At 54.4% G+C, this 27621-nt stretch overlaps 1 protein-coding gene across 3 annotated transcripts; it reads left to right on the top strand.

The window, feature by feature from the left end:
* Positions 1–45: 45 nt before the first annotated feature.
* On the top strand, positions 46–27604 carry ACAP2 (ArfGAP with coiled-coil, ankyrin repeat and PH domains 2). Of its 3 annotated transcripts, none has more exons than XM_034424572.3 (23): positions 46–670; positions 1380–1437; positions 6382–6501; positions 6812–6865; positions 7951–8009; positions 8810–8993; positions 9443–9487; positions 9937–10032; positions 10614–10688; positions 14044–14156; positions 18646–18697; positions 19147–19247; positions 20536–20641; positions 20833–21038; positions 21120–21189; positions 21432–21526; positions 23466–23611; positions 24269–24361; positions 24659–24861; positions 25021–25130; positions 25218–25328; positions 25552–25613; positions 27404–27604. In XM_034424572.3, the coding sequence occupies exons 1-23, from the start codon at positions 618–620 to the stop codon at positions 27505–27507; spliced, it is 2316 nt and encodes a 771-aa protein (XP_034280463.1). In that variant the 5' UTR covers positions 46–617; the 3' UTR covers positions 27508–27604. The 3 variants fall into 3 exon arrangements, with proteins under 3 accessions (XP_034280463.1, XP_034280461.1, XP_034280462.1); XM_034424570.3 differs by having other exon boundaries at positions 69–670; positions 24608–24861; XM_034424571.2 differs by having other exon boundaries at positions 277–670; positions 24611–24861.
* Positions 27605–27621: the final 17 nt, after the last annotated feature.

Raw genomic sequence — 27621 nt, forward strand, 5'->3', positions numbered from 1 at the left:
CAAGGTGCGGGGCCAGAGAGCCGCCGCCACACACACCCACCACACACCCGCAGCTTCTGCCTCTCCCCGTTTGGCGTCCTTGACCCAGAGCGCAGAAGGAAGCTGCAACCTGCCTCCCGGCCTGGGCGCCTCTCCGCTCCCCGTGCTCGGGCCGCGGGAGTGGAGAGAGGCCGTCGCCGGAGACCGAAGGGAGCCCTCGGGGCTGGTGCGTCCCGACTGCTTTGGCTGAAAGCCGAGCCCGACCGAGTGAACGAGGCGCAGCTGGGGCGGGGGGGGCGGCAGGCCGAGGTCGCCGACGGAAATTGAAGTCCAGCTGCGGGTCCCGCCTCCTCGCCGTCGACGACGTTCCTCGTGGATTGGCGGCGCTTTGGACAAAGCTCATTGGGCAGTCGTCCCTAAACGGCCCAGGATTCGCGCACAGGGGTGGGGGGTGGGTTCTCGCGCGGTTGGATCCCGGCGACGCCCGTCACGGCTTGAGAGGGCGGCGTTCGGAAGCCCTCGGCTCAGCGGCCCGGATTGGCTCGGCAGGCCCCCGCCCTCTCCTTGGTGGGCGGGGCAGCCTCTGTCGCCCCGCGTCCAGTCCCGTGAAGCCGGAAGCGAGGACGCGGCCGTTCGGGATGCGGGTGACGGTCGACTTCGAGGAATGCCTGAAGGACTCGCCCCGCTTCCGGTAGGCGCCTTCCCTTCCCGGGCAGCGTCTGGCTTGGCGGCGCCGCTGCTCGCGCTTCCCCCGGAGAGAGAGCCCCGTGCCGTCCAGTCCTGCGCCGAGGCTGCAGGAGGAGATTGGGGGGGGGGGGGCTTTCCTTCGGGGCCGCTCGGGGCGAGGGGAGCGACTGGAGGACCCTCGGCGTTCCCCGGTTCCTCAGCGGCACGGGCCCCGGAGCGCCGATTGGGCCGCTTTCTTTTGTGGGAAACGTCGCTGCTTCGGAGTCGCCCCGGCTGGGATCCGAAGGGTCAGCCGCACCGACGCCCAGGCCCCAAAGGCTCCGAGCAAGGGTCGCCCCGGTCCCTCCCCGCCCCCGCCGGGGCCCCCACCCTCGAAATCGGGGCGTCTCCCAAAGGGGGTGAGAGGAAGAAGGCCCGAGACAAGAATCTGCTGCTGAAGCCCCGGCTCCTTTGCTTCTGAAAGCCCTTCACCGGGAAGCAGAAGGCCAGGAGTCGGCACGTCCTTGTGAAGGGAGGAGCGTTGGTGGTACCCAAGCCATGGAGGGAACATGCCTGGCCATCTCCAGGGCTCCCCAAGGCTCCGTCTCTTGGCCCTTCGCTTAGAAAGCTCAGATTCCCTTCTAAACAATTTCCTCGGTGGTTAATAATTGGGAATTTCCGAAAGGAAGACGACACAAATGGATCCTTGTGGAACCTCCTGTTTCATCTTGCAGGGCTGCCCTAGAAGATGTGGAAGGAGACGTCACCGAGCTTGAGCTGAAGCTGGACAAGGTGAGAAAACCTGACTCAGGCGCCCCTCCTGAAAGGTCCCTTCAGGATGCTCTGGGACTCAGTCGGGGGGGTGTGTGTGTCATCCCCTTGCCCGCTGGGGGCAACTGAGCCCAACCGGATAGTCCACCCACCTTTGCTTTTCTTTCAGCGTTGTGACTCCCTTTAATTCTGGGCCTTAAAGCCTCTGTATTCAAATGAATGTGCTGGGCTCAGCCTCTCCCTTTGGCACGTATCGGTTGTGTTTTCTTCTGTGAATCCTCTTTTGGAAAGAAGGTTGGCTGAGATGAAGCATCATGAAATAGCTAGCCAGGTTGGCAATCCCGTTTGCCACGAGATAGATGGAAACCCCTTTCTGGCAAGTTGTATGCTGGCAGGACCAGTATCTGCTTATGGTCAGAGGGCAGACCTTGTTTCATACCTTCCATACCTCATTTAGAATTCTTGCAACCTATTCTTGACATATCTCAAAGCTTGCCTTCTTATTGCTGTTCAATCTTGAGTGCCATTTGTGGGAAGTATTTGCAAACAAAGATCTTCGCCCATAAAATTGGTGCCCATCCAGTTAAATAATGGATACAAGGTGCTTGGTTTATTGATGTCCACAATTACAGTTCAATTGGATCATCTCTTTGGTACTTGTAGTAAAGCAGCAATAGCAAAGCAACAATTAACACAAATGTAACTGAACTCACATGAGGCCCATGCATGGAGGGTAGCCCCTCCAAGGAATTCTCATTTCCAAATTGAATTTCTCCATATGTGGGGACCCTCTTAGTTAGCACGTTCTCAGTGGACAGATTCTATATGGACTGGGCAATGCCGAAGAAGCCTAGGTTCCAATCCATATAGGGCTTCCTAGGTGATACATTATACCTTCCATAGCACTCGTCAGTTCTCGTCTGGACTATTGTAACGCTCTCTACATGGGGCTCCCCTTGGGGTACACCCGGAGGCTCCAACTGGTGCAGAATGCGGCTGCGCGGGGGATTATGGGAGCGACGGGGCGCTCCCATGTGACTCCTCTTCTGCGCAAGCTGCATTGGCTTCCGGTGGACTTCCGGGTGCGTTTCAAGGTGTTGGTGATCACCTTTAAAGCGCTCCATGGCTTAGGGCCAGGGTACTTACGGGACCGCCTTCTGCCACCAATAGCCTCCCATCGGCCGGTTCGCTCCCACAGAGAGGGCCTCCTCAGGGTGCCGTCGGCCAGACAATGCCGGCTGACGACCCCCAGGAGGAGAGCCTTCTCTGTGGTGGCACCTACCCTATGGAACAATCTACCCCCAGAGATACGAGTGATCTCCGTTCTCCGGATTTTTCGTCAGGCCCTAAAAACTTATTTTTTTCAGTTAGCCGGTCTGTCTTGATTTTAGGGTTAGTTTTAAAATTTTAATATTGATTTTAATTGACAAGTTTTAAATTATGGGCCAAATTTATAAATTATTTTAACTTTATTTTTAACTGTGATGTTATGTATAGATGTTTTTATCTTGGCTGTTCACCGCCCTGAGTCCGAAAGGAGAAGGGCGGTATAGAAATTTGAATAATAAATAAATAAATAAATGTGACAGGAATAAGTATGATCTATAAACACACAGGTTGATACGTTTCAGTTAGGCCCATTCAAGGGTGTCATGGGGATCAGTGGTTATTGGCCTTGCAGCATAACTGCCTCTGAAAGCTGCCAGCTGGGAAGCTAGTGTGGGCTCTCTTGTGCAAGTGGTGTGAGAACCCTGCTGGACTAGATGAGTCAAGGGGCTGATCCAGCAAGGCTCTGCCTGTTCTTGCAGAGTAGGTAAGTATGGCCTTCAAGGACAGCCTCGTGTAGCATGTGTTATGGTGCTCCAATCAAAGGGTAGCGTAAGTGACTGAAGAAAGGAGTTCCATTCCAGGAAGGTGCCACAACTGGGACACCAGCTGCAGCCAGGCAAAGGCCGCCTGGCCACAATTTCCATCCTGATAGCTGTGCAGGAGCTGCGAGTGCAAAGCTACTCTTTCACACAGGACACAGTCTCTCAAGGACCAAACCGGAACCACCTGAGGATTACTATCCACTCCGCTCCACTTGGTTTTAGCCTGAGCCTGTTCGGCCTGTGAGCAGCTGCTCAAGACTTCTGCATTTCCAGGCTGGTGCAGGGTGGCGACACTTGAGTAACGTTTGTTGTCTTCTGCACGTTGATGATGCCTCCCTCCAGCTTGTGAGATCTGCCCTCCAGCAGCTGCTCTGCCCCTTGGGGGTCGCTGCTCTCCTATGTGCAGGAGAAAAAGGTGTGAGGACCCCAGGGGTGAAGGAGGTGCAGCCTGGGCCAAGGTTCTGGAGGAGCATGTCATGGCGTTTGTCTTGCCCTTTTGTACTGAGCTTTGTCTTTTCTGTTCTGGGTAGTCTTTGTCTCCCCACCTACCCAGGGCTTCCTGCAGGCCAGCTGGAGGTCTGATTGGAGGTAAATGCAGACAGACAGAGGCTTCCCCTATGGCCCAGGCCCATGGAAGTGCAGCCTCCAAGGGAGTTTCTCCCCACTTCTGCTTTCCGTACTGCTTACAAGTCTTGGATAAGCTGTCCTTTTTTTCAGTGGTGGCAGGGCTTTTAGATCCCACCACTCAGACATGACAAGAAGTAAGCGACCTGGCAGCGGTGCCAGTCATACTGCCAAAAAGTCCACTCTTAAACTCTAGGAAGCTTAGAAAAGATTGGTGAGAGTTCTGCCCTGCTTTGGCACCTGATTTATACTGTCTGGAGAGAGTGAGAATAACAGAATACAGAATAACAGAGTTGAAAGGGACCTTGGAGGTCTTCTAGTCCAACCCGCTGCTTAGGCAGGAAACCCTATCTTCTTAAAAACTTCCAGTGTTGAAGCATTCACAACTTCTGGAGGCAAGTTGTTCCATTCATTAATTGTTCTAGTGGAATGCATTCAGAAATTCCGGCAGCTTGTGCCTTCATTCTGGCCCCAGGAGTTGGTCCAGAGAGGCTTTGCAGTTGTGGGTGGGCTGTTCCAGGGGCTGCCCTGCGCTCAGCTGGGTGACACCGAGTGGGAAGAGGAGGTGTCATTCGAGGTCAAGAGACAGAGAAGTCGGTAGGGAAATCAGGGAAGTCAGGGTTTTGTCTCCCATTTATAAACCTGTCAAAGAGTACCAGGTCCAGGACAGAGCCCTGTTACACTGCTGGCCCCTCCTTGTCTGTCAGTGTGGATCCTTATAGACTGCTCTCGGGTGATAGGCTGTTCGCCGGTGGCAAATCCGTCCAAGGGTGGAATCGTCCATCCCACTTTGCTCTGTTTCATCCGGGAGGCGGCCATGGTCGAGATTTTTGCCTGCCTCCCCTTACCGAAGTATCTAGGCTGCACCTGCTCCAGTGACCCCATCAGGTGCTGAACTACCCTGTACAGTTTCCAAGAGGGATATTGAGTCCCACACAGCTGGAGAAGCTGAGCGTCTTCCCAATTATGGCCATAACCTGTCAGCGTTTGTCTGGCGTATATACAGAATGATGTATAGGAGTTAATTGGGACATCCTCTCTTCTATTTGAAATGGCTTTGGGCCTGGGCCAAGTTGCTGCTTGTTGTCCACTGACTGGCCTTGGCCCCTGGCTTGTTCCTGCCTCCCCTCCCTGCCATTCCTCCCCTGGCATGGAGGGTTTGTGGCTGATTGGGGTCGTTCAGGAGCAAGCGAACTGCAATATTGCAGTCCAACAATAAGACACTGACCCACTATTCAGAAATCCATGGAGAGAGGCCATTTGTCAGCTTTATTCAACTCTGGGGCTGTCCTGGATTCTGATGGACGGCTGGTGGCTGCTGGTTGACTGAGGATCTCATCTGGGCTGCTTCTGCTGGGTGGGTGGGTGGGTGGGAGAGAGACTCTGATGACCATGACAGGCAGGGTCACGGCCCCCAACAGCTCTTAAAACATCTTGTTGTTATCCAGTACGACTAATGTATGTAGTCAGTCTAAATATTAAAAAGGATTGTAAATCTGCAACGTTTTAAAAAATAAATCCTCTAGATGTTGAAGAGAGACATAATTAGACTTTAAAATCCACAAAAGAATGAACAGGGGTGGTGAGGGATCTTCCTGAACTGGCAGAGTGAAATGTGTCAAATAAAGCTTTCTTGAAAGCGGGGCGGGGGGGGGGATGAGTACGGGAATCCCCAGATTGGCTGGCCACCTCTGAAGGCATCTCCAAGCGCCCTCAAAGTGTATGTGGTCAGTCCCCAATCGATCTAGTTCAGTGGCCACAGAGCCGTCCTCCTGCCTGGCCTGTCCCCTGCCCTTGCCCGGCCCTATAGCAGAGGAGCATTCACTCGGTGCCCTCAGGCTGCGAGATGGGTCAGAGCTGGATCAGGTCTGAGACATTCGGGTGGGGTGGGGGAGCAAGGCTCTCTCTCGCTCTCTGCCTGCAGCTCTCTTGCAAATGAAGCTTAGCTGGGCCTTGGCTTCCCCTTTCTGGCAGATGGATGAGTCACTGTTGCCCCTGAATAAAGAATTGGCAGAAAAGGAGAAGTTCTCCCTTGAAAATGGCATTGGAGCCCAGAATGGAGTAAAAGGCCAAGCTCAGCTCTGGGGGAGGGGTGTCGCAGAGCTTCAGGAAGTGAGCCCCCTGGGGGTCTTCAGTCCGAGGGGGTGGTCTTGACGTCCCTCGGTCATCTCTCTCTGGGGAGACAAAGATACGGGGAGGACCTTAGTTCAGCTTGGCTTTCCAGGATGATGCCAAAGGATCTCTTGCTTGGGATTTTGCCAGGAGGATAAATAAGGGAGCCATGCAGAAGGGAGAGCATTGCGGAAGGGCAAGAAAAGGGGAGCAGGGAGTGACCCAGGCGTCCCATCTTGACCCAGGCCTTGCTGGGGATGGGCTGCACGCCCCCCTTCCGCCCTGCTCAGGCCTAGCTTTGCCCTGGGCTCTGGGCTCTCAGAGGCAGGGCCTGTGAGGGTCTTTTCTTTTCTTCCAGCTGGTGAAGCTCTGCATCGCCATGATTGATACTGGAAAGGCCTTTTGTGTGGCAAACAAGCAGTTCATCCACGGCCTCCGGGATCTGGCCCATTACTCGAGCAAGGATGACCTGGTGGAGGTAAGGCCCAGGGGCTGAGCCCAGGAGGGGGAAAAGCTGAGCTCCAGGGTGGTCAGGTTAGGTCAGCCTCTCCTTGGCTCCTCAGATTCTCAGGCAGGGCACAGCTGCTTCTTCATCCCTCAGTGTCACTGGGGGGCCTCCGACCTCCTGGTGAGTCCCTGGCGTCCTGGTCCCAAGTGCAGCTGTGAAGCCTGGATGCTGGGGGGTTGGAGGCGTGGGAGGGAGCCCCTCGGGTGCCACATTTTCAGAATGAAATGCTGTCCCTGTTCAGTTGGGTGCTGCTTTTCATCCCTCCTTTTCCCCCTTTTAGGGCAGCTTGACAAAGTTCTCCGACAGCCTCCAGGAGATGATCAATTACCACACGGTAAGTTTTGGAAGTAACTTCATTGAGGCAGAGCCTCTTCGTGTGTCTTGAAACCCAACTGATAAGTAAGTGGTTGACTGGATCCTTCTGTGCCTTTTGTTAAATTGCTTGTGAACTCCCATGGCAAGCGTGACTCAGTTATTCCAGCAGACTTCCTGGAACGCTGCTCTTGGCATGGGGCTCCCGCCTGGAATACTGCCTGCCCCTCCCTCCGAAACAAATGGGACCCGGGAGGTGGGGGAAGGAGCAGCCAGAGTTTTGAGTTGCTTCTTTCATTATGCAGGCTTGTGGGAAAGGAATACACTTTATTTTGGGGGGCTCTTAAATCTGGACCTGAGAAACCTGGCTTGAATCCCAGCTGAGTCTCCATTAATGGGAAATGTCCTTCTGCCACCCTCCAAGTGGAGCCAGCATGGAGGAGGTTCAGTGAAGGGGGGAGCTGCTTGGAGAACAGAGTTTAGACTGGAGCGGGGGGGGGGGGGGCATTGAGCCAATTCAGTGAGGTTTTGCCCACGAGCCCCCCCCCCTCCATTGACTGAAGGCATTTTGAGCCTCTTCCACACCCCTGGTGGGTCCAGAGTGAGTCACGTAAATTAAGCTGGCCACCCTTCTCTCCCTCTTTGGCAAATGGCCCCACGGAGTGCTCTGCTTTCAGGAGTCTCTGTTGACCTTCAGGGTTTCAGGCTTGTGCTGGGGGGAGTAACCTTGTGGCCTGAGGTGGTCCTGGCCAGCCAGGAGGAAATGGCTGAAGAGGTCAACTTTTCTTGTTGGCCGATTTCAACATATTGCATCCCGTATGTTGGACTCGGTTTATTATTGCCCTGCCATCTGCTTAGAGACTGCTCAAATGAAAGTAGTGTAAAAGCCAAATAAATAAATAAAGAGATGTTGCAATGCATGACAACAAAAATATTAAATGAAGGTGAATTATAGTTCTGTAGTTACATAGGTTTTTTTTTTAATTGAGCTATTGCCCACATGGGGAGTAATAGAAACTTCTGCCTAAGACAAGGGGATGAAAAATTGCTTTGTGGAGGATGCTTTGCTCAGCCTGAGCTTTTGAGCCGCACATTTTCCCCTTTCAGATCCTGTTTGACCAGACCCAAAGGTCCATTAAAGCACAACTCCAGATGTTCGTTAAGGAGTAAGTTAACTTCCATGGTTGGCAAAGACTGATGCGTGATGGGAGTCTGGCCCCAAAGGGATTTGCAGAGCCCTCGCCATGGGCCAGAAGAAGGCTGGAAGTGCAGACGGTGTTCCCCCAACCTCTCTAAAACAAACACTCTTTGTTCAGAACTGTGGGGGCGGGGCGTAGCGGTTGAGTTTGGCCTTACCTCCCTGAGATTGTAATGCAGGCAGCTGCTCATCAGGTGTAGCCCTTCTGGCTTGGAGAGAAGCAGGGCTTCTTCCATTCCCAGGTCTCTGCGGGATGGCAGGATCGGCTTTGGCTGTGCTGAGGCAAAGGGAGGTGCTATGCACAAGGGGGTGGGAAGCGCATGGCAGACTTAAGGACACCCAAAAGTGCTGGGGATCCACAAATGTGTGTGCCAGCTGTGGTCTCAGAGCAAGGCCAAAAGTGGCCCAACTCCTTCGGTTTTCTCTTCGTTGGGGGATTCCTTTATGCAGGGTTTGGCCTTGCCAGGAGGCTTCTAGGTCATGGTGGGGGTGGGGGGGTTCTGAAATTTGGGAGGCAGTTTGCTATTTCTCTCTAGGAGCTTGAGTGGCCGTGTCCGGAAGGCAAGCAGCCCTTCTGTGGCTCAGCCAATTCTGGAGGGTCTGGAAGGCACCGTCTCATTATCCTGCTTGCACTAAAAATCCTTTGCGTCACTTTTCTACGTTACAGAGATGCCACTGTGGAAACTCTTGTTCCCACTCAGGGCAGTGCTCTGTGGTGGGAAAAGCTTGAGGGAAAATGGCACTTTTTTTCCTCCTTTCACGCATTAGAGACATACGGAAGTTCAAAGATGGCAAGAAGCAGTTTGAGAAAGTGAGTGAGGAGAAGGAGAACGCCCTGGCCAAAAATGCCCAGGCCCCCAGGAACAAGCAGCATGAAGTCGAAGAGGCCACCAACATCCTCACCGCCACCCGGAAATGCTTCCGGCACATCGCTCTCGACTACGTGCTGCAGGTGAGTGTTGCGGGGGCCGTCTTGCCCAGGGGGAGCTGGGGCGCCTGAATGTCTTGCTCTATTTGGCTGGGATGGGGAGGGGCTGGTAACAGAAGAAGGAAGGCCTCCGGGGAGGCGGGGAGCGCTGCTTCTTCCCAGAGGGCCAGTCCCACAAAAGGCAGGTGGAGATGGGGTCTTTGCCATGAGGGGCCCTGGGAGGTCAGCAAACAGCCCTGCTGACTGGCCCCTTCCCTTCTCTTGTGAGACTTGACCGCCACCTCACCTGCCTTCCTTCTGAGCCTGGACTTCCCGCTGAGCTTCCCTTGGGTGCAAGAGAGAACTTTTCCCAGATCCCCCCCCCCCAAAGCAAGGGGCTGTCTGACTTTCACCGGGGGCAGGGGGGGGGGGAGAGCCTTCCCGCTCCCTCGTTTCTTCACTCAGTGAAGCAAACAGGATTTTTTCTCTCCCAGATCAATGTCCTTCAATCAAAGAGGAGATCGGAGATCCTAAAATCGGTAGGTGGCTGTTCCTGCACAGAGGAAAGCACTGGCAGTCCTCGGCTTGTGACCAGTCTCTTAGTGACTGTTCAGAGATAACGCAGGCCTCCCAGTTCTGAAGTTTTGACGGAGAGATGGACACACACACATACACACTTTCTTGTGACCATATTTATGGTTTGCAATGTCCCACAGTCACTTGACTGCACTTTACAGTGGTTTTGCCGCCAATCCCTTGGTTTGTGTAATGACAGTAGCGGCCCTCTTAATAACTGCCATAAAAAAGGTCATTAAACCGGGTTGTTGGAATGGGTCACCTGATTTACGACCGCGATAGGCAGGAGGGCAGCCTGTAGTGCTTAGAGTGGGGTTCAGTGAAGGGGGAGATAGCCTTGGGTCCCACAGGCGTGGGTGTTTCAAGCGCCCTCCTGGGTCGAGACTGTGCCATCCTCTCCTGCCCCCTGCAGATGCTGTCCTTCATGTGCGCTCACCTGGCCTTCTTCCACCAAGGCTACGACCTGTTCAGCGAACTGGGACCCTACATGAAGGAGCTGGGCGCTCAGGTAACAAGGGGGGAAGGGGGCTGCTCCAGGGAAGCGGAGGCAGGGGTGCCCTCAGAGGGGTCTCTGCTGGCCAGAGGCAGTGCTGGGGGAGACCAGCCCCGAGGGGACAGAGAGCGACCCGAGGGCAGCGTGTCTTTGGGCTGCCAGAGTGGCTCCCCTTTCTTGCATCCAATGCAGCCGGAGGCCAAGGGGGCCCCTCTGCTCTCCCACCCTGTGGAGGATCTCACTGCAGCTCCTCCTGGCATCCTTTGGTGAGGCTTGAATCCTCAGCTGCTGGGCAGGAGCTTCACATTCTTCCTCCTGCCCTGCGGAGGGAGCCCAGCCTGGCTGCTGCTGCTGAGGCTGCGAATGAGTCATCCTTTCCTCCAGCCCGAAGTGATGCGCCAGTCCAGCCGCATGTGCTTGGCACCTCGGGGCTCCTTGGACTCCGCCCCCCCCTCTCGAGAAAGGCAGGGAGAGAGGCAGAGCTAGAGGCAGGGCCTCGCCTCTCCAGGTAAACCCGGGGGAGAGCAGCTCCTCTCGGCTGCAGGTGCATGAAGTAGAGCCAAGTGTCTGTGGGTTCCCTCTTGTCCTTTTTCCAGCTGGACCATCTGGCTCTGGACGCAGCCAGGGAGAAGAAGGAGATGGAGCAGAAGCATTCCACCATTCAGCAGAAGGTACCGGAGGGAGTGCCAGCCGAGAGCGCCTGTCCCACATGTGGGCTTCTGCTGATCAAGGGCTAGCTGCCCCCAGCGGGTCAGGGCCCGCTGACCCGCTGGGCCCTGTGGGAAATCCATGGAAGAGCAGCCTTGGCTGGGAAACAACCCCCTCTCCCTCCACCTCCTTGGGCAGCAGCAACAGAGCAAAACCTCCCTCTCGCCCTGTCAGAGATGGTTCTCACTGGGGCGGCAGCTGGGTGGAGGAAAGGGGAGCTTTGCCTCCTCCACTGCCTGTGGTGCCAGGGCGGCCAGGCAAAGCTAATCACCCAGGTTACCTGCCCCAAGGCTGCCCCCTTGCCACTGGGTGCCGTTGCCCTCTGGAGTCTGAATGTCCCCTTAGAGATGCCAAGCAAATCTCACCGGGTTTCCAGGTGTGTCGAATTCTGAGCAGGAGGGGGTATTTCCATTGCTTTTGGCCAGAAGCAGCTTTGACATGCAGGGAAAAGTGACCCCGGCAGGGGCTCAGCCTCACAGCCCTCTGCCCCGGGGGTTGTGTGTTCCCCGGAGGGGGCTCCTCAGGTCCCACCCTGGAGCAAGGGCTGCTGGTGGGGCAGGCTCTCTGCTCCCCTCCTGCCCCCAAGAGCTGCACCCGAAGGCAGTTTTGTAAATCATCCGCACCTTTCCTGCCATGCCAGGTAAAACAGAAGTAACGGCTGATACATTCTCGCTGGCACTTTTAAAAAGTATTTATGCAGGGATCAATAAAACATTGGAAATGGGGAAAGGAACAGAATAACCCTTCGGAGACTGTGCTAAAGGAATGAAAATGTAATTTGGGATGGTTATAAAATCAGCTTTAATCTTAAGGAGAAACAATATTTTAACTGTCCATGTTTGCAGGATGTTTTGCTGTGTGTGGCCCCTTCTCCTGGCTACTGTTGGGGAGAGGTGGCACGGTCCCCAGATGGTCCCCCACCGTGCCCTTTGCTCCTTTGGGGGATGTGGTTTTGAAAGGCTGGCTGCTTTGGGGGTTCTCTGTGCCTTCTGTCCTCTTCTGGGGAGCCTCCCCACTGGACTGGATTCAGGGTCGGCGCCCGTCTCTGCTGCCAGCACCCATTCCTGGTTTTGGTAAAGGAGAAATGATGTGGTCCATTCTAGCATGAGGTTTTGGGAAGAGCAGGGATGGATCTGGCACTTTGTAGGCAGGAAAGGAGCAGGCAATGTGGTGCCCATGGTGGCTACGCTCCCTGCCTCTCTTCTGATTTTGATTTTTTATATATATATATATATATGAGAAAGACTGGCATGTCCAAAGCAGAGCCTTGTCTTGATCTGCGTGGAATTGTTTTGAGCCCTATGCAAAATAATCTGGGTGGCTACAGATACGGGTCTGCCCCCTCCCCCCGCAAGAAAGAAAGATGGTTTGTGTCAAGATTTATAAGGTCGCCCTTCAGATTGTGTGGCTTTGGGCAGTGTACAAAGTATAAACATACAATAAACCAAAAAGAACAAAATCTCAAAGCTATCTTACAACAAACAGGCTGTTTGGGGGGCCCCAGAATGCCTCCTGTGACACCACTGCTCTGCGAGCTGCCTTGATTGCCAGTCTGCTTCTGGGTGCAACTCAAGGTGTTGGGAACCACCTTTAAAGCCCTGCGTGACACATGAGGTCCAGGCTACATGATGGACCATCTCACCCAGTGAGGGGGGCCCGTGCAGGCAGAGGAGGCATGCTGCAAGCCCCTCCGTCAGGGAATTTCAGTTGGGGGGGGGGTCCAGGAGAAGGGCCTTCTCTGCCATGGCTCCTGCCCTCTGGAACGTGTAATTCTCCTGAGGTGAGATGTGCTCCCACCCTCCTCACCTTCCACCGGGCCCAGTAGTGAAATCCGAACTGGTTTGCTAGCGGTTTGCTCTCTCTGCGGACATGCACATGCGCAGTACGTGGCAAAAGGAGGCTTGGGAAGGTAAGGTAAGCAGGGGGGGGTGTGTGGATCAGCTGTGGTGTGCGATTTAGCTTTGCTAGAAAGCAGGATTTCCTGCTTTCTAACAAAGCTAAACCCCACTGCACAGCTGATCATCGGAAATACCAGTTCGGAGGAACCAGTAGGTTTTTTAAACTATCAGTTTGCCCAAACCAGTAGCTAATTACCAGTTTGCTCGAACCAGTTGGGTCTTTTTTACTACTGGTTTGCCTGAACCGAGCCTAGTTTTTAGGCTCTGCTGGTTGCCCTGCAGCCCCAATGTGGGATCATCAGAGTGAAGAGGGGGGATGAATTAAGAAAAAAAATCCCACCTCTCCCCCCCACAATGCATCCTGCTCCCTCCCTCCCCCCCCCCCATCTGTTAACTGTAACTTTAGGTTTTAGTTCTATTTTTATTGTTTTGAAAAAAAATATTTTATCTTCTATGGCTTTATGTCTCTGGAGTTTCTCGGTCATCCAGGTCACGGCTGTCCCAAAGGCAACTGGCCGCCTCGGTTTTCCTTGAAGAAGCTCCACTGCTTAGGCAAGAAGCGAAACCGACAAAGCCCAGCACCTTTCGGACAGCCGTGACCTGGATGACTGAGACATAAAACCATAAAAGAAAAATATTTGTTAAAACAATAAAAATAGAATTACAGTCCAAAGTAATTACGATCCAATGTGCACCTTCAATGGCTTTACTGCTTTTAATGCTATAAGCCACCCAGAGTTGCTTTAAAGCCAGATTAAACAGATCTAATAAAATAGGTGATAGATGGTGTACGTAGGTATGTAGGTAGATGGAGAGGGAAAATTTATAGATATGCAGATTCCTAAAAGCTCGAATGCAGAGGGGCACCCAACAGAACCGACTGTTCTGTTAACTCCCACCCTGGGAGCCCCTGGCGCCAGTGCACTGGGCAGGGTCCCATGGATGTGATGTGGTGTGCCCATCAGTACTGCTGCTGCTGCCGCCGCCGCCGCCATGTTCTGAGCCCACTGAAGCTTCTGGAGGGTTTCCTAGCTGTAGGGTAATGCTGAAGCGATTGCTGGGAGGGGACTCTCCCCACCAGGCAAGTCTGTTGTACCAATAGAGGGGAATCTCTCTAGCACAGGAGTCCTTGGGGTGCGCTGAGCATGGCGATTTGCTCACAGACTTCATTACTTGACTAGGCAACGTCTTCCTCACGAGGTGGAGGACCCCCAGCAGCGAGCCAGAGGCTCCCGGGCACCTGGCCCCGTCCTTGGCCCAGAGTTTTCCCTGCCCTTCCTTCAGGCTGCTGCAGGGAGCCCTGGGAAAGACCTGGGGGACCCCACGAGCAGCGCTTGTCCCACCTCCCTCCCTGCGACCCCTGCAAGGGGAGAAGCTTTTGGAGAAGCAGAGGCTGACAGGAGGCCTCTCTTTGTGCCAGGACTTCTCCAGCGACGAGATGAAGCTGGAGTACAACGTTGATGCAGTGAACGGCATTGTCATGGAGGGCTACCTCTTCAAGCGAGCCAGTAACGCTTTCAAGACCTGGAACAGGTAAGGCTGTTCCCTGAGGGAGCAGGGAGGGCAGGTGCCATACTGGGGGGCCTCTTGACTCATTGAACACAAGTCCCCTCCTCTCTGGGACTCAGGGGCTCTTCCTCTTCCTGTGTGGGAGGCTTGTAGGCCAGAGCAGTTTCTTTATTGTTGCTCGCCCACAGGCAGGAATCTTGCCATACTAAAGCACATATGTGCATAACAATTAGCTCCACCCGGCGAACTGCCAGGGAGAGCCTCCCTTTGCCCTCTTCCTGCCCCCCAGAGATTCCAGGCCCCTCTGCCTCTTAGCTCCTTGGGAAAGAGCCCTTCCTTCCTGCCCCTCCAGGCTGCATCCCAGCACCCTCCTCCAGCAGTTAAAGAGCAGGATGATGGGATAATCCTTGAGACCAAGAGGGGCAGCTGCAAAGATCTCTTCCTTCATTAGGGAGGAGATCTCTCATTGCAGAGAAAAACTGCAAGGGGTCGGTGGGGATTCTTAGAGCTGGAAATGCCCGTGGGGGGAGAATTGCTGAAAAAGGGCCACACAGGACTACCCAGGAAAAAGAAGCGGGGGCAGCAAATGCCAGGCTGGCTAATGAACAAGGTGAGAGAAACTTTCTTTAAAAAACTACAGAAGTTCTGCTCAAATAAAAACAAGACTGTGGAAACAGAGCCTCCAACAGAGAGCCCAAAGTGGCTCAGAGAACACCACAAACGACCCAAAGGCCCAAAATTCAGGAGGCTAAAATAGCTCCAAGGAAAGCAGCCATTGGGGCAGAAGGGAGACCCTGGTGAGTGCAGGGGTTACAGTTTGGGGAGTTTATGGGAGCCCCCTGTTAAATCAGTGGGGATTTTCAGAGCGCCTTGTTTTCAAACATAGATAATCTCAAAGTTCTCTGTTTCACATTGTGATGATGGAGGGTGGTCATACATGTGGAGAAGAATGCAGAGGAGGCTGGGGAGGGGCGCTGGCCCGGTTACCCAGAGGCATCCATCTTTCTCTGCCTCACTCTGAAAGAGGGCAGGACGCCTTTGTCTTCCTGGGCAAGTAAAGAGACAGGGCGACCAGAGGGGCCTTGCTCTGGGTTGGGAACTGTGGGCTTCTCTCTCCTGTCCTCACAATGGGCATCTTCCTTGGAACGAAAAGAGGGAATTCCAGGGGCAAAAGGAGGGAGCCCCTCAGGGGGCAAAGGTCAAGGCAGTTCTCAGGGAACCAGAGCAGCTGCTGGAGGTGCTGGGGGGCCATCGGGGGGCCTGCAGCTGGCATGAGGATGGGGCCTGAACTAGCTCCCTGGACCAAAGGGACAGATGGGCAGAGGCCGCCAGGAGCTTCCCAACAGGTGCTCTGAGGTTGGGCCTGTTTCTAAAGGCAAAGCACCAGGATTGTATTTGCGGAGCCCTTGGATTGGTTTGCCCAAGGCAGGAATGCTGACCCACTGGGATGAGTTGGAGGGGCAGCCTCCTTTCCAAGCTCATCCTGGGAGGGATCTTGGCAGCAGCACGGGAGGAAGGGGCCTTTGTCTCCAGTGCCGCTTTGTAAATGCCTTGGTGAGGCCACACTTGGCATCCAGTTTTGGTCACCACGATGTAAAAAAGATGCTGAGACTCTAGAAAAGAGTGCAGAGAAAGAGCAAGAAAGATGATTGGAGGCTGGAGCTAAAAGATAGGAAGAACGGTTGCAGGAAATGGGTTTGTCTAGTGAAAAGGATCAGGGGTGAGATGATAGCAGACTTCCATTTTTTGAGGGGCTGCCCCAAAGTGGAGGGGGTTCCCCCATTCTCCAAAGCAACGGAAGGCAGGACAAAAAACAACGGGTGAAAACCGGTTAAGGAGAGAAGCAACCTAGAACTAAGGAGAAATTAGCTATCAGTGAGAACAATCAACCAGTGGGTGCTCCATCACTTGAGGCTTTTAAGAAGAGACTGGACAGCCACTTGTTTGGACCAGTATGTGGTTTCCTGCTTCCTGAGCTGCGGTGGCACAGTGGTTAAAGTGCAATACTGCAGGCTACTTCTGGTGATGGCCGGTTGCTTGCAATTTGGCAGTTCAAATCTCACCAGGCTCAAGGTTGACTCAGCCTCCCATCCTTCCGAGGTGGGTTAAAATGAGGACCCAGATTGTTGGGGGCAAGAGGCGGACTCTGTAAACCACTTAGAGAGGGCTGTAAAAGCCCTGTGAAGCGGTATATAAGTGCTATTGCTATTGAGCAGGGGCTAGAAGACCTCTACGGTCCCTTCCAACTTTGTATGTTATTCTGTTATTCTGTATTCTCCTGAGCATATGCAGCTGAGGCAGTTTTAAGGTCCCCATGTGCTCATGGCCACTTGATGTCCCAGCTCTCATCCAGGTGTTTTGTAGGGGCTGAGCCACGTGGGAAGTGGCTGCAGCAGCTGCCCCCTCTTGCCAGGCCGTTTGGGGTTGGGGGTGGGTGGGGAGAGGGGGCCGTGCCCAAGAGCTGAGCCACTTAGATGGGCTGTCTTCTTCCTCTCTCAGCTCTGCTCCATTTGCCTCCAGCGCTCGGCTTCTTTTCTGCCTCGTTCTTTTGACTTTGGTTTCTCCATCCATCTTTCTCCTGCTTCTGTTTTGACCCTCCCTCATTTTCTCCACATGACAGGAAACCCCCCAGTGGCATCAGGTATCTCTCGGCTTGTGCCCCCTTGGCGCTTCCTCCCTAGTTCTGTGGCCAAGCATGCCGGCTGTGGCTCTGACCCCGGCCTGCCTCCTCCTTGCTCAGCCTTTCCCGAGGCCCAGAAGTGCCTCCTCCTCCTCCTCCTCCGGGGTGTGGAGGGGGATGCAGGAGCAGCCTCCCCTGGGGGGTGGGGGGTCAGGGGTTGCCTGCTGCCCACTTCCCTTAACAGGCAAGGCTGGCTCCCTGCCTTCTAACTCTCCGGATGTCTCAGTGGCTCCAGGGACATTAACCTTGCTCTCCCCTAAGAGCTTTCTTATTTAGTCCTTTTAGCTTATACCTTTTATAAAAACTTTTAATGATATTTAATAATATTAATAATTGTTTGAATACCTTTATTGCTTTTACTTTTGTTGTATGCCTCACAGAGTCACTTCTTTTTGAGATGGGGGGGCCCACATAAATATGACAAGTAAATAAATAAACAACTGGGGAGGGGGGAAACATCGGAGGGGAGAGGGGCTGCTCAGGTTTGGGGTCAAGGGGGGCTTGGCCCTTCCGCCCTATGGCCACTGAGGGAGCAATCCCTCCTCCTCAGAATGGGGAGAGGGTCCTCCACCTCCAAGCTGAATCCAAATGGCAGCTGTGCCCCCCTTCTACCCCCCCCATCCCCAAGTTAGGTGATGCCTTCTGAGCCAGTCTTCCCTGCCTTCCCCCCCCCTCCGCCCCCATGTTTTTCTCCCCTTCGGGGGGGTTGGTAGCACCTTCCCCATTTTTGCTGCTCGCTGCCTGCCAGTTTTGTGGCTTCCCCTTGTTCCATTTGTGCCGGTTCTGCCTCTGCCATTTCTCTCTTTTTGGGCCCTCCTCTGTCCTTGAGGGCACCTGGTGCCTCTTGAAAGGCAGCAAGAGCCCCCGCTAGGCTGGAGTTTGATGGAGACGGCTCTTGGCTTGTGTGGTGGCCTCTCCTGCTGGATAGATGCCAGATTACCCACTTGAGATGAAGTATGTGTGGTTGAAGCCCCCACTTGCCCTCCTTAGGTGGGGAGAGCTCAGTGCCAGCGTTTGCCAGTTATTACAATGCAAGGGTCTCTGGGCCCCCCACCCATCCCTGCCCTGCCCTGGCTAATCCAGCGGCCTGGGACTTCATCCCAGCAGAGCAGCATCTGTCTGGAACAGTGGAAAACAGTGGCCGCCGCACAGTGCCAGCTGAGCTGGGCAGTGGGGCCTGGCATGGTTGCCAGCCGGGTAGCTGCTTCTGAGGAAGGAATCATTCGGTTGGCGCAGGGACAGGGCCATTTGGGGCCAGCAGCGGGGTGGCCCCTGTGGCTCAGTCTGCATTGGGGGGTGGGCATTCGGAAAAGAACCCAAAGGTAAAGGGGTGTAGTTCCCCTCATTAGAAGTCCCTCCCCCTGTGCTCTCCACCCCTTTGGTTCCTCCTTTTTCTAAGCAATCTCTAGATCCCGGCCAGCCGTTGTGGGCTCACTGGGAATAAACCAGGTCCCAGAGATTTACAGCCAGCCAGTTTCCTTTTGGGGCTGAAGTTAAGAGAATCTGAAAAGCGGCTTAAGAGGGGAGCTCGGAGGCTCTGAGAGGGCCCAGGACCTAAGCCCAGTGTTCTCCGCCCCTCCCTCGCTGTAGGAGCAGCACAGCAGGGCTTCCCTCAGGCTGCTTTATACAGGCCTTTGCGTGTGTCACACACACACACACACGTGCACAGAGAGAGAGAGAGCTTTCTGAAAGTTTCTTTGAGGTCTCCAGGGGCTGCCGAGACCCTTAGAGTTAGTGGGAGAGTCCCTGGGTGGAGGCCATCGCCCGGGTGGATTCAGTGCCTGTCTCCGTGTGCTGAGGGTGGTGCTGACTCTGCTGCCTTCCCTTGTGCAGGCGCTGGTTCTCCATCCAGAATAACCAGCTGGTCTACCAGAAGAAGTTCAGGGTGAGTCCCAGAGAGCATTGGGGGACCCATGGGGAGGCCAGGCCCTCAGTCTGGAGCTGTTGTTGGCATTTGGCTTGATCATTTTCAGTAATGAGGACAAAATGAAGATAATTCTGGAACACTGGCACCCTCTCTGCCCCTGCTTGCCCACCCAGGACAGGGGTGGGGCCAGGTGGGCAGGCACCCATCCCACAAATGGCAAATGCAAGGCTTGCCTGGCCCAGGAGGACCCCTCCCTTGCCCGGCTGGGCACAGCTTGGCATTGGGCACCCTTTCCTTCATTGTGAAAGGTTCTCCGACCCTTCTGCTGGGCTGAGGAGAAGCCCCTCCTTGGGCTGTGCTGCCCCTCCTCACTCAGAGCACTCTCCCTCTCAAGGGGGGTGGGGGGGGCTCCAGGCAGGGCCCAGGCCGTGCAGAGCTCAGCTTTCAGGCTTCCCTCCCTTGCCCAGGATGCACCCACCGTGGTGGTTGAAGATTTGCGGCTGTGCACTGTGAAGCCCTGCGAGGACCTGGAGAGGCGCTTCTGCTTTGAAGTGGTGTCCCCGACCAAGTGAGTGGGAGGACTTGGGCTGAAGCCCACCCCCCGTTCCCCCGGTCCCCCGGTCCCCCGGTCCCCGTCCCCGGGCCTGTCCCAGGGACCAGCCGGAGGTCCCGTGGGGGAGCAATGAGGCCTCTTCCTCACGGAGGGGCTTGAGTAGATCAGAGGCCTCTGGCCGTATGATGCTGGAAGGGAAGGATGGGAGATGGAGTCTCCCAGCTGTCGGATTTCTCAGTGAATTAGAGAGGGAACTCAGTAAACAGCCAGGGACGTCTTCACACATTACTTACTTGCTGAATTAATCCCTTTCTGAGTTTGTGCGATTTTTGAAAGCAGAAATTGGCCACTTTGAATTTGCACAGGATGCTAAGCCAGAAAGGAAACAACCTTCCCAGCCAAGATTAAATTTGATCGTGCTTAGCAACAGTACGAATGTGTCCGGTATGAGCATGGGCTTGAGGGAAGAAGCCTTAAAACTGCCTGGAAAATGCTCTGCTTTTTATTCTTAGCTCAGGTGAAGGAATTGTTTTCCAGAGTCTGTCTGGCTAAAAGGAAACTGAGGCCAGGTCTTCTCCATCTTGACTCCGGGCAAAGGAGACCCCTGTCCAGTTTTCCTTCAGCAGGATCAGAGGACCTCTAACTCTGCAAGAAGCCCCCTCCCATCTGTCGTCCCCCACATTCTCTGGTTCTCATTGTTTAGCTCCCCTCCCCAAAATGGGGGAGTTTTAACAGACAGGAAGCTGTTCCCATTTTATTTATTTATTTATTTATTTATTATTCGAATTTCTATACCGCCCTTCTCCTTTCGGACTCAGGGCGGTGAACAGCCAAAATAAAAACATTTATACATAAATACGATTAAAAATAGATTTAAAATAATTAAATTTGGCCCATAGTTTAAAATTTATCAATTTATCAATTGATTTATCAATCAATCCATATCAAAATTTAAAACCAACCATAAAATCATAAAATCAAGAGAGACCGGCTAACTGAAAGAGATGAGTTTTTAGGGCCCGACGAAAGGTCCGGAGGTCGGAGATCACTCGTATCTCTGGGGGTAGATTGTTCCAAAGGGTAGGTGCCACCACAGAGAAGGCTCTCCTTCTTAATGTCACCCCCAAATGCCAGGATTGTGTTGGGAAAATGCTTGAACTTCAGCAACGTGAATTGGGGGTTTGACTTAATGGAACTGATATCCCATTTGTATCCTTATTGTTGGGGGAGGGGGGGTCAGGTGCTGCTAAAAGCCAGGCGCCCTGGGAGCACCCACTCGCCTGGCCATGGCTCTCTTGTGCAGGAGCTGCATCCTGCAGGCCGATTCGGAGAAGCTGCGGCAAGCGTGGATCCAGGCTGTGCAGACCAGCATTGCCAGTGCCTACAGGGAGAAGGGGGAGGAGGCCGAGGTGGGTTCCCACCCACCCCCGCCTTCCCCTGCTCCAATCCCTCTGGAGGCCTTGAACCTTAGCTCCTTAGCTCCTGCTCCTGCCTGGGGCTCTGGCCTGGGACGAGGAGAGCCGAGCCATTGGGGGCAGCTGGGAGGGGGCCTTGGGGGCTGAGGAGGAGCAGCCCCAGCACCTTCCTGCTTCTTCTGCAGGTGGAGAGGAAGCGCCCCCCCTCCACAGGGAGCCCCGAGTCCAGCCAAGAGTCCAAAGAGAAATTGCTGAAGGGGGAAGGCTCCCTCCAGAGGGTCCAGGCCATTGCCGGCAATGTGGTATGCTGTGATTGTGGCCAGGCGGACCCCCGCTGGGCCAGCATCAACCTTGGCATCACACTGTGCATCGAGTGCTCGGGCATTCACAGGTGGGCAAGCGGGCAGCGACCATTGGGCCCCCCTCCTTCCCTGCCTCCTTCCTAAGTCAGTGCCTTCTGTCTGCCCTGTAGGAGCCTGGGCGTCCATTTCTCCAAGGTCCGGTCCTTGACGCTGGATTCGTGGGAGCCGGAGCTTTTGAAGGTACCATCTCGGCGGGGAGGAACAGCAGAGGCCCTTGGGAGGGGGAGGGGGACTGAGGCCTGGCCAGGACATCACCCCTGGGCACCCTTTTTGATTCTGCCTTCAGAGGAGGGACAGCCAAGTCCGCATTGTCACCGAAAAGTCCAGGAGGCCTCGACCAGCCCCCCACCCCACCCCCTGCCTCAAGGGGTAGCACAGAGTTAGGGTCTCTTAGGTTCTGATGTTTTGTTATTTTCCTACAGTTGATGTGTGAATTGGGAAACAGTGTCATAAACAGGGTGTATGAAGGAAACAGAGAAAAAATGGGAGCCAAGAAGCCTCATCCTGGAAGCCAAAGGTACTTAGCAGCAGAGGAGGTTTCTTTTCCCTCTCCCTTAAATCCTTCATGATCCCCATTGGGTTATGTGCCCCATTCCCCATAAAACTGGAGAGTTGGAAGGGAGTTTAGAGACCATCTAGTCCAATAACTGGTTAGTGCAAGACCTGCTTCAGGCAGATGCCCATTTTTTTTTATTTTTATTTTTTAATTTGATTTATATGCCGCCCTTCTCCGGAGACTCAGGGCGGCTTACAATGTGTTAAGCAATAGCCTTCATACTTTTGTATATTTATACAAAGTCATCTTATTGCCCCCATAATCTGGGTCCTCATTTTACCTACCTTAGAAAGGATGGAAGGCTGAGTCAACCTTGAGCCTGGTGAGATTTGAACTTGCAGTAATTGCAGGCAGCAGAAGTAAATGGATGTTAATAACAGTGCTTTAGTCTGCTGAGCCACCAGAGCTCCTTTATTTAGCCCAGTTGAAGCCCTCTAGGGAAGGAAAATGCAGCACCACCCCATAAAACCCCCTGTGGCACTGATTGATAGATAGATTTGCTCCTCAGCCTCTCTGTGCAGGTCATAAATAAGGAACAGGGAACAAACTGTATGGGGCACTTTGCTTGGCACCCCCCACCCCCCATTGTTGGAAAGCCATTTATGATCGTTCCCTGGATATTGTCCATTCATCTAATAGTTATATCATCTACTTCGTATTTATTATTTTTTTAAAATAAGAATATCGTGGAAAACTTTTTTTTTATGAAGTCCTAGTATACTATGCGGCATTTGCCCTATCTATTAACCAGTAATTGTCAAAAAAAAATAGTAATGACATTTGTCTGGCATGACGAAGTAATGTTTGTTGTACGTCACCCAGAGTTGCTCTTGGTGAGATGGGTGGCTGTACAAGTTTGATTAATAAATAAATACTGGCTTTGCTAGTGGTTACATTCCTACCCACGTGCTCACAAACACAGTTCATCTTCTTGAAGACCTTGCAGAATGGAGACATCATTTTTTCATTTTTTTTTTCATTTTATTTGATTTATATACCGCCATACTCCCGAAGGACTCAGGGTGGTGAACAGGCACAAGATAAAACACATAGAATACAAAAATTTAAGAGCAGAAGTAAAAGCGAATTAAATCAATTTAGCCCAAGACAAATTTAAAACCCCAGGTTAAGAATAAATTAAAATTTACATTAAAGCTGATCAAGCTTTACATCAAGCTGATTGCTCACACGCCATCACATTGTTCGACTCTTGAGCACATCTAGATAGATTTTTCTCTAGGACCGACCGTCCCTAACCCGCTCCTTCAGCTCATCCACTGGTTCGCTCATGACCGCTCTAAGTGAGTCCCCCCATCTTGCCCCTGGCGCTCCTCCTCTTTTTCCCCCTTTCCTGGCATTGGGGCAGAGGTGTCCAAACTTGGCAACTTTGAGGCCTGTGTACTTCAGCTCCCAGAATTCTGGTTGCCAAGGCTGGACACCTCTGCATCAGGGCCTTTCCCAGGGAACAAACGGGGTCTGTGCATCAGGCGTTTGAAGTTGGATAATTTGAGCCATGTTTCTGAGCACGTGGCCCTTCTCAGAATGTCGCATCCTTTGACACGTCCCCTCCTATTTGGGCAACATTTCCTTGTTCCTCCAGAATCCTCCCCTCCCCTCCTTTTCACCTTAGTGCAGGGAAGGGCTGCTGTCTGTCTGAGAGGAGAGGGCTCCTCAGTTTAGGAAATGAGTCATCCCGATGCCAGCTTCCTACCTGTGAGCGATAGGGCCGAGATGCACATCCCATTGTCCTTCGTTGCTTCCAGGGCAAGAGGCAGGAAGCTTACGCTCCATCCGGTCCCTGCAATCAGCCTCTGGAGTGCCCAGAGGGGAGGGGGGCTGGCTCATGCGGGGCGTTGCACCTGCACAGCGGAAGCTCACCTGGTTTATTTTCTGTATGCAGGCAGGAGAAGGAAGAGTACATTAGAGCCAAGTATGTGGACCGGCGGTTTGTGTCCCCCGCTGATCCAGAGGGGAAGCCAACCCTGACCCCCAGCCAAGAGGTGAAGAAGCGAGGCAGCCCTGAAAATACAGCAGCCTCTTTGAAAGGTATCCAGACTGGTTGCTGAGACGTCTCTCCCTCTCCCTCGCTACCCCCCCCCTCTTGTAAGTGGGGAGAATCCCGTCCTTGCAACCCCGGGAAATGCTCCCACTTCATGCTTTCCAAAGCCTAGAGAGAAGCCGTGATGCAGAGGCGGCCACGGTGTTTGCGGCTACTGACTGTCGCTATTAACCAGCCTATCTCCTCCTCCTCCTCCTCCTCCTCCCCCTCCCCCCTTCCCATCTTCTGCCTGCCACTGAGCTCTGCCAGCTTGCATGTCCCCAGGGACTGGTGTGGGGCAGCTGGGCGAGGTGAGAAGAGTCTCTCTTCTGTCTCAGTGAATTAGATTTGCTCTTCTCCTACTCTGATTCCTCCTCAAATCCGCACAGTCTGCTCTGGGTGTGCTGCTCTGGTGCACTGCATGGCCGCCATGGCTGCTGCTTTGGGCTTCTTTGGGACTTCCAGGGTTGGCATCAGCTCTGCCCTCTGCCTTGCAGAGGAAGAACCAGCATCAAGGCCTCCCTGGGCCCCCCCGCCAGGCTCTGGGGTGGGCGAGCCGAGGATGAGGGCCCGTGCTGCAGGCCCAGTGCTCGCCAGTCTGCGAAGACAGGCGTCCTCCACCTGCGGCTGCTGGCACCGCTAAGGACTGCCTTTCCTTAAAACAGCCTCAAGCAGCGACCAGGCCCCCCAGCCCGGAAGGGAGGACAGCAGAGAGCTTTTGGCAGCCATTGCCCCAGCCAGCGTCTTGCACGAACCAGGTAGGAGCTCCTGCTGGGGTTGTTGTGTGGGGACTCTGGTCTTCTTTCCTTGGGTGGGATCCCCTTCCCTCTCCCACAGGGCTTGCCCAAGAGCGTCAGCAGGAACATGCTTGGGACGCGGGGGTGGGTGGGTGGGTGGGGTTTAAAATGTCCAAAGTAAAAGGTATAAGATGGCCAGCAGCTCGTTCTGCTCCTGCCTTTGAGCCCCATCTGCAAATGGCCACTGGGCCGCCTGTTTTCCTCCAGCAGGGAAGCTGCTGCCGGGTGGCAAGACAGGAAGTGCCTCTCTTCCTCCAGGGGGAGAAAGCCAGGAGGGGGAGGCCGCCTCTGCTGCTGCTTCCCAGGATGCCAGGCTGTGGGTCGCAGGGCTGCAGCTGTACCAGGCGGCCTACCAGAAGAGTCTTCCCCACATGGCTGAAGCCCTGGCTCAGGGGGCAGATGTCAACTGGAGCAACCAGGAAAAGAATGGCTTCACTCCGCTGATCCAGGCGGTTCGTGGGGTGAGCTTTGCCTGTCCGCCTGCCCTGCCCACTGGCCCGACTGGCAGCCAGATCCAAGGGCACAGGATTCGGGTTGCATCCTGCAGGACTGGGGAACAGAGGGGCGAGGGCCGCTTCCGACCGAGAATTTAGGCTGGATGCCCCTTGTCTCCACCACAGGGCTCCTTGGTCACTTGTGAGTTCCTTCTCCAGAACGGGGCCAACGTGAACCTGAGAGACACCCAGGGCCGAGGGCCGCTGCACCATGCTACCATTTTGGGGCACACCGGGTAGGTCTTCCGGCCTCGGGGGTCCTGCCAGATTTCTCAGAAGGTTTCTGAGAAGGGAATTGACCGCTGGTTTGGTTCCTTTAACAGGCAGGTGTGCCTGTTCCTGAAAAGGGGGGCAAACCAGCATGCCAGAGACCAGGACGGGAAGGACCCCTTGAGCGTCGCCATAGAAGCTGCCAACGCAGATATAGTGACCCTGTAAGGACGGAGCTTTGTGTTCTCCACGGGGGACCTCTGGGGAAGAGGCTGGGGTCGCAGCACACAGCCTGAACTCAGCCCAGCCCTGACCAGAGCGGCTCCTGCCCTTTCACAAGAAGGACTGGGTGGGGGGCTGGGGAGAACTGGGCGGGCACCGTGCGTGAGACCCTCGGGGGTTGCAGCCAGTGGAGGCGGCCTGAGCCTCCGTTTCCTTTCTCTGCAGGTTGCGCTTGGCCAGAATGAACGAGGAGATGCGGGAGTCGGAGGGCCTCTACGGCCAGCCAGGTCCGCCTGCCCTAGCCCCACTGAGAGGCAGTACAGGAAGTGCCTCAGGAGTTCCTCAGCAGGCAGCTAGACCAGGCATAGGGTTTCCGGGGTTTGGGGGAACCCTACCACTGTTGACAGCAAGGGCTGTGGTCTCCCTGATAAGCAGGAGATGCTCAGGGTTACTTTCCCCCAGTCCCCTACCTCCCATAAATGCTGATTTCTGCTTGACACAGAATTGGGGGTCCAACACAGGGAAGCCTTTGAAAGAGCAGCTCCCATAGATCATCTGTCCTCTCCTCCCCCCCCCCAAACTCAGGGCAACTGCATCGCTTCTGCTGACTGGGCACCACAGGTCTCTGTCAGCACCCAGTGGGTGACCTCAAGGGTGTAACTGCATCACCTGGGCTGAGTCTGCCACGATCCCTTCAAAGTGCACAGAGCAAGGTGCAGGGCAGAGACTTAAGAGCTTGGGGGGGGAGGGGGTCCCTGGAGGTGCAGGAATCTAAACCTTCCCAACAGAGGGTCCTCCAGCCTGTGCTTATTAGGAGCCCCCCCTCCCCACTGGCTGTTGGGGCACTGTCCAGCTGCACCTCATGCTCTCCCTCCTCCCTCCTTGGCTGGGATTCCTGGCAACCTTCGGGGAAGGGGTGTCTGTGCTGCCTCTTCCTCTCCTCTCCTTTCCTTGTTCTCTTTCTAACTCTGAACCTTCCTCCCTCTGTATGGCCGCCACGACTCCCCCCCACCCCAGGTAGAGTCTGGCTTGAAATCCTTTTCAAGCCACCCTGGAAGTTAGGCCGGGGTTGAAGTGCTAAGGGGGGAAAGCCTTTCTTAATGATGCAGCAGCAGCCCCCCCCCCCCCGCTTGCATGCCCTGGGACTGATCCCAGCTCTGCCAAGGGATTGGGCATCGCTAGCCCCAAGCCGGCCCAGGGGCTTCTGGGCCTTGCCAGTTGGGGATGCATGAAGGAGGGAGCACCCTGAAGTCTTCCAATATTTAAGGGGCTACCACAAAGAAGAGGGGCTCAACCAGTGGTGAAATCTAAAATTTGTTACTACCGGTTCTCTGGGCGTGGCTTTGTGGGGGGGTGGGGTAGGTAATGTGACTGGGTGGGCGAAACCCTTTTTTTCTTTTAAAAGCCTTTGATGATCCCTGCTGAGCCGCGCAATCATCAGAGGCTTTTTTTAAAAAAAAAACTTTTAAAAGCATTTTTTCGGCCAAAGAGGTTGTGCGGCTCAGTTGGGGGGGAGGGGATTTTTGCTACCGGTTCTCTGAACCACCTGCCTCCATCGCTACCGGATCGGGCAATCCAGTCCGAACCAGGAGCATTTCACCCCTGGGCTCAACCTATTCTCCAAAGCAAAGGTCAGTCGCCTTGATGGTTCTAACTGAAGGAGGTCAGCCAGGAATGCTGGGAATGAATGGGAAGACCTGCCCCTCTCCGGCCACTGGGGACCACCTCATGCTCTGGCCTTGGCTGCTGCTCTTCTTTGCCCCAGCTAGACTTGCCAGAATAGATGCTTAAATCTCAAGCACTGCAGTTTGGTGCCGCAGCACTTGGCATCCCAGGCAGGGAACTGGGGGGTTCCTGACTGAGGTTGGTGGCAAGTACTGAGCAGCCTGGAAGTCCCTTGCAGGGGCCTGCAGAAACCTCCTTGGGGGTCTGGATAGAGAAGGGGGCTGGCTGGGAGCATGCCGGGGTAGCTGAACGGACAGACCCCCCAGGACAGGCTGGTGGGGGGCTAGTCAGGGCCCTGCGGAGGAGGCATCAGGGTCTCTTCAGTGCTGCCGTGTCTTCCCTTCTTTCGCAGGAGATGAAACCTATCAGGACATCTTTCGGGACTTCTCCCAGATGGCCTCCAATAATCCAGAAAAGCTAAAACGCTTCCAGCCACCGGACACACCTGAGCCCTGAAAGGCCCAAGAGCTGCAATGAATGAGACGTCCACCCCCCCCCCATGTACCCTTATTTCCCCCTCCCCCTTTTTATACATAAATCTGCTTCATTTGCATACTTGTCATTGTTTTG

This window comes from Pantherophis guttatus, chromosome 6, assembly GCF_059756535.1.
Source record: "Pantherophis guttatus breed Tessera chromosome 6, ASM5975653v1, whole genome shotgun sequence".
NCBI lineage: Eukaryota > Metazoa > Chordata > Lepidosauria > Squamata > Colubridae > Pantherophis > Pantherophis guttatus.

Excerpts from the sequence above, each read along its gene's own strand:
- ACAP2 (XM_034424570.3), top strand. The coding sequence starts at position 618 with ATGCGGGTGACGGTCGACTTCGAGGAATGCCTGAAGGACTCGCCCCGC. Across the intron at positions 19,248-20,535 it reads GAAGTGGTGTCCCCGACCAA|GAGCTGCATCCTGCAGGCCG; the intron begins GTGAGTGGGAGG and ends TCTCTTGTGCAG. Across the intron at positions 20,642-20,832 it reads AGAAGGGGGAGGAGGCCGAG|GTGGAGAGGAAGCGCCCCCC; the intron begins GTGGGTTCCCAC and ends CTTCTTCTGCAG.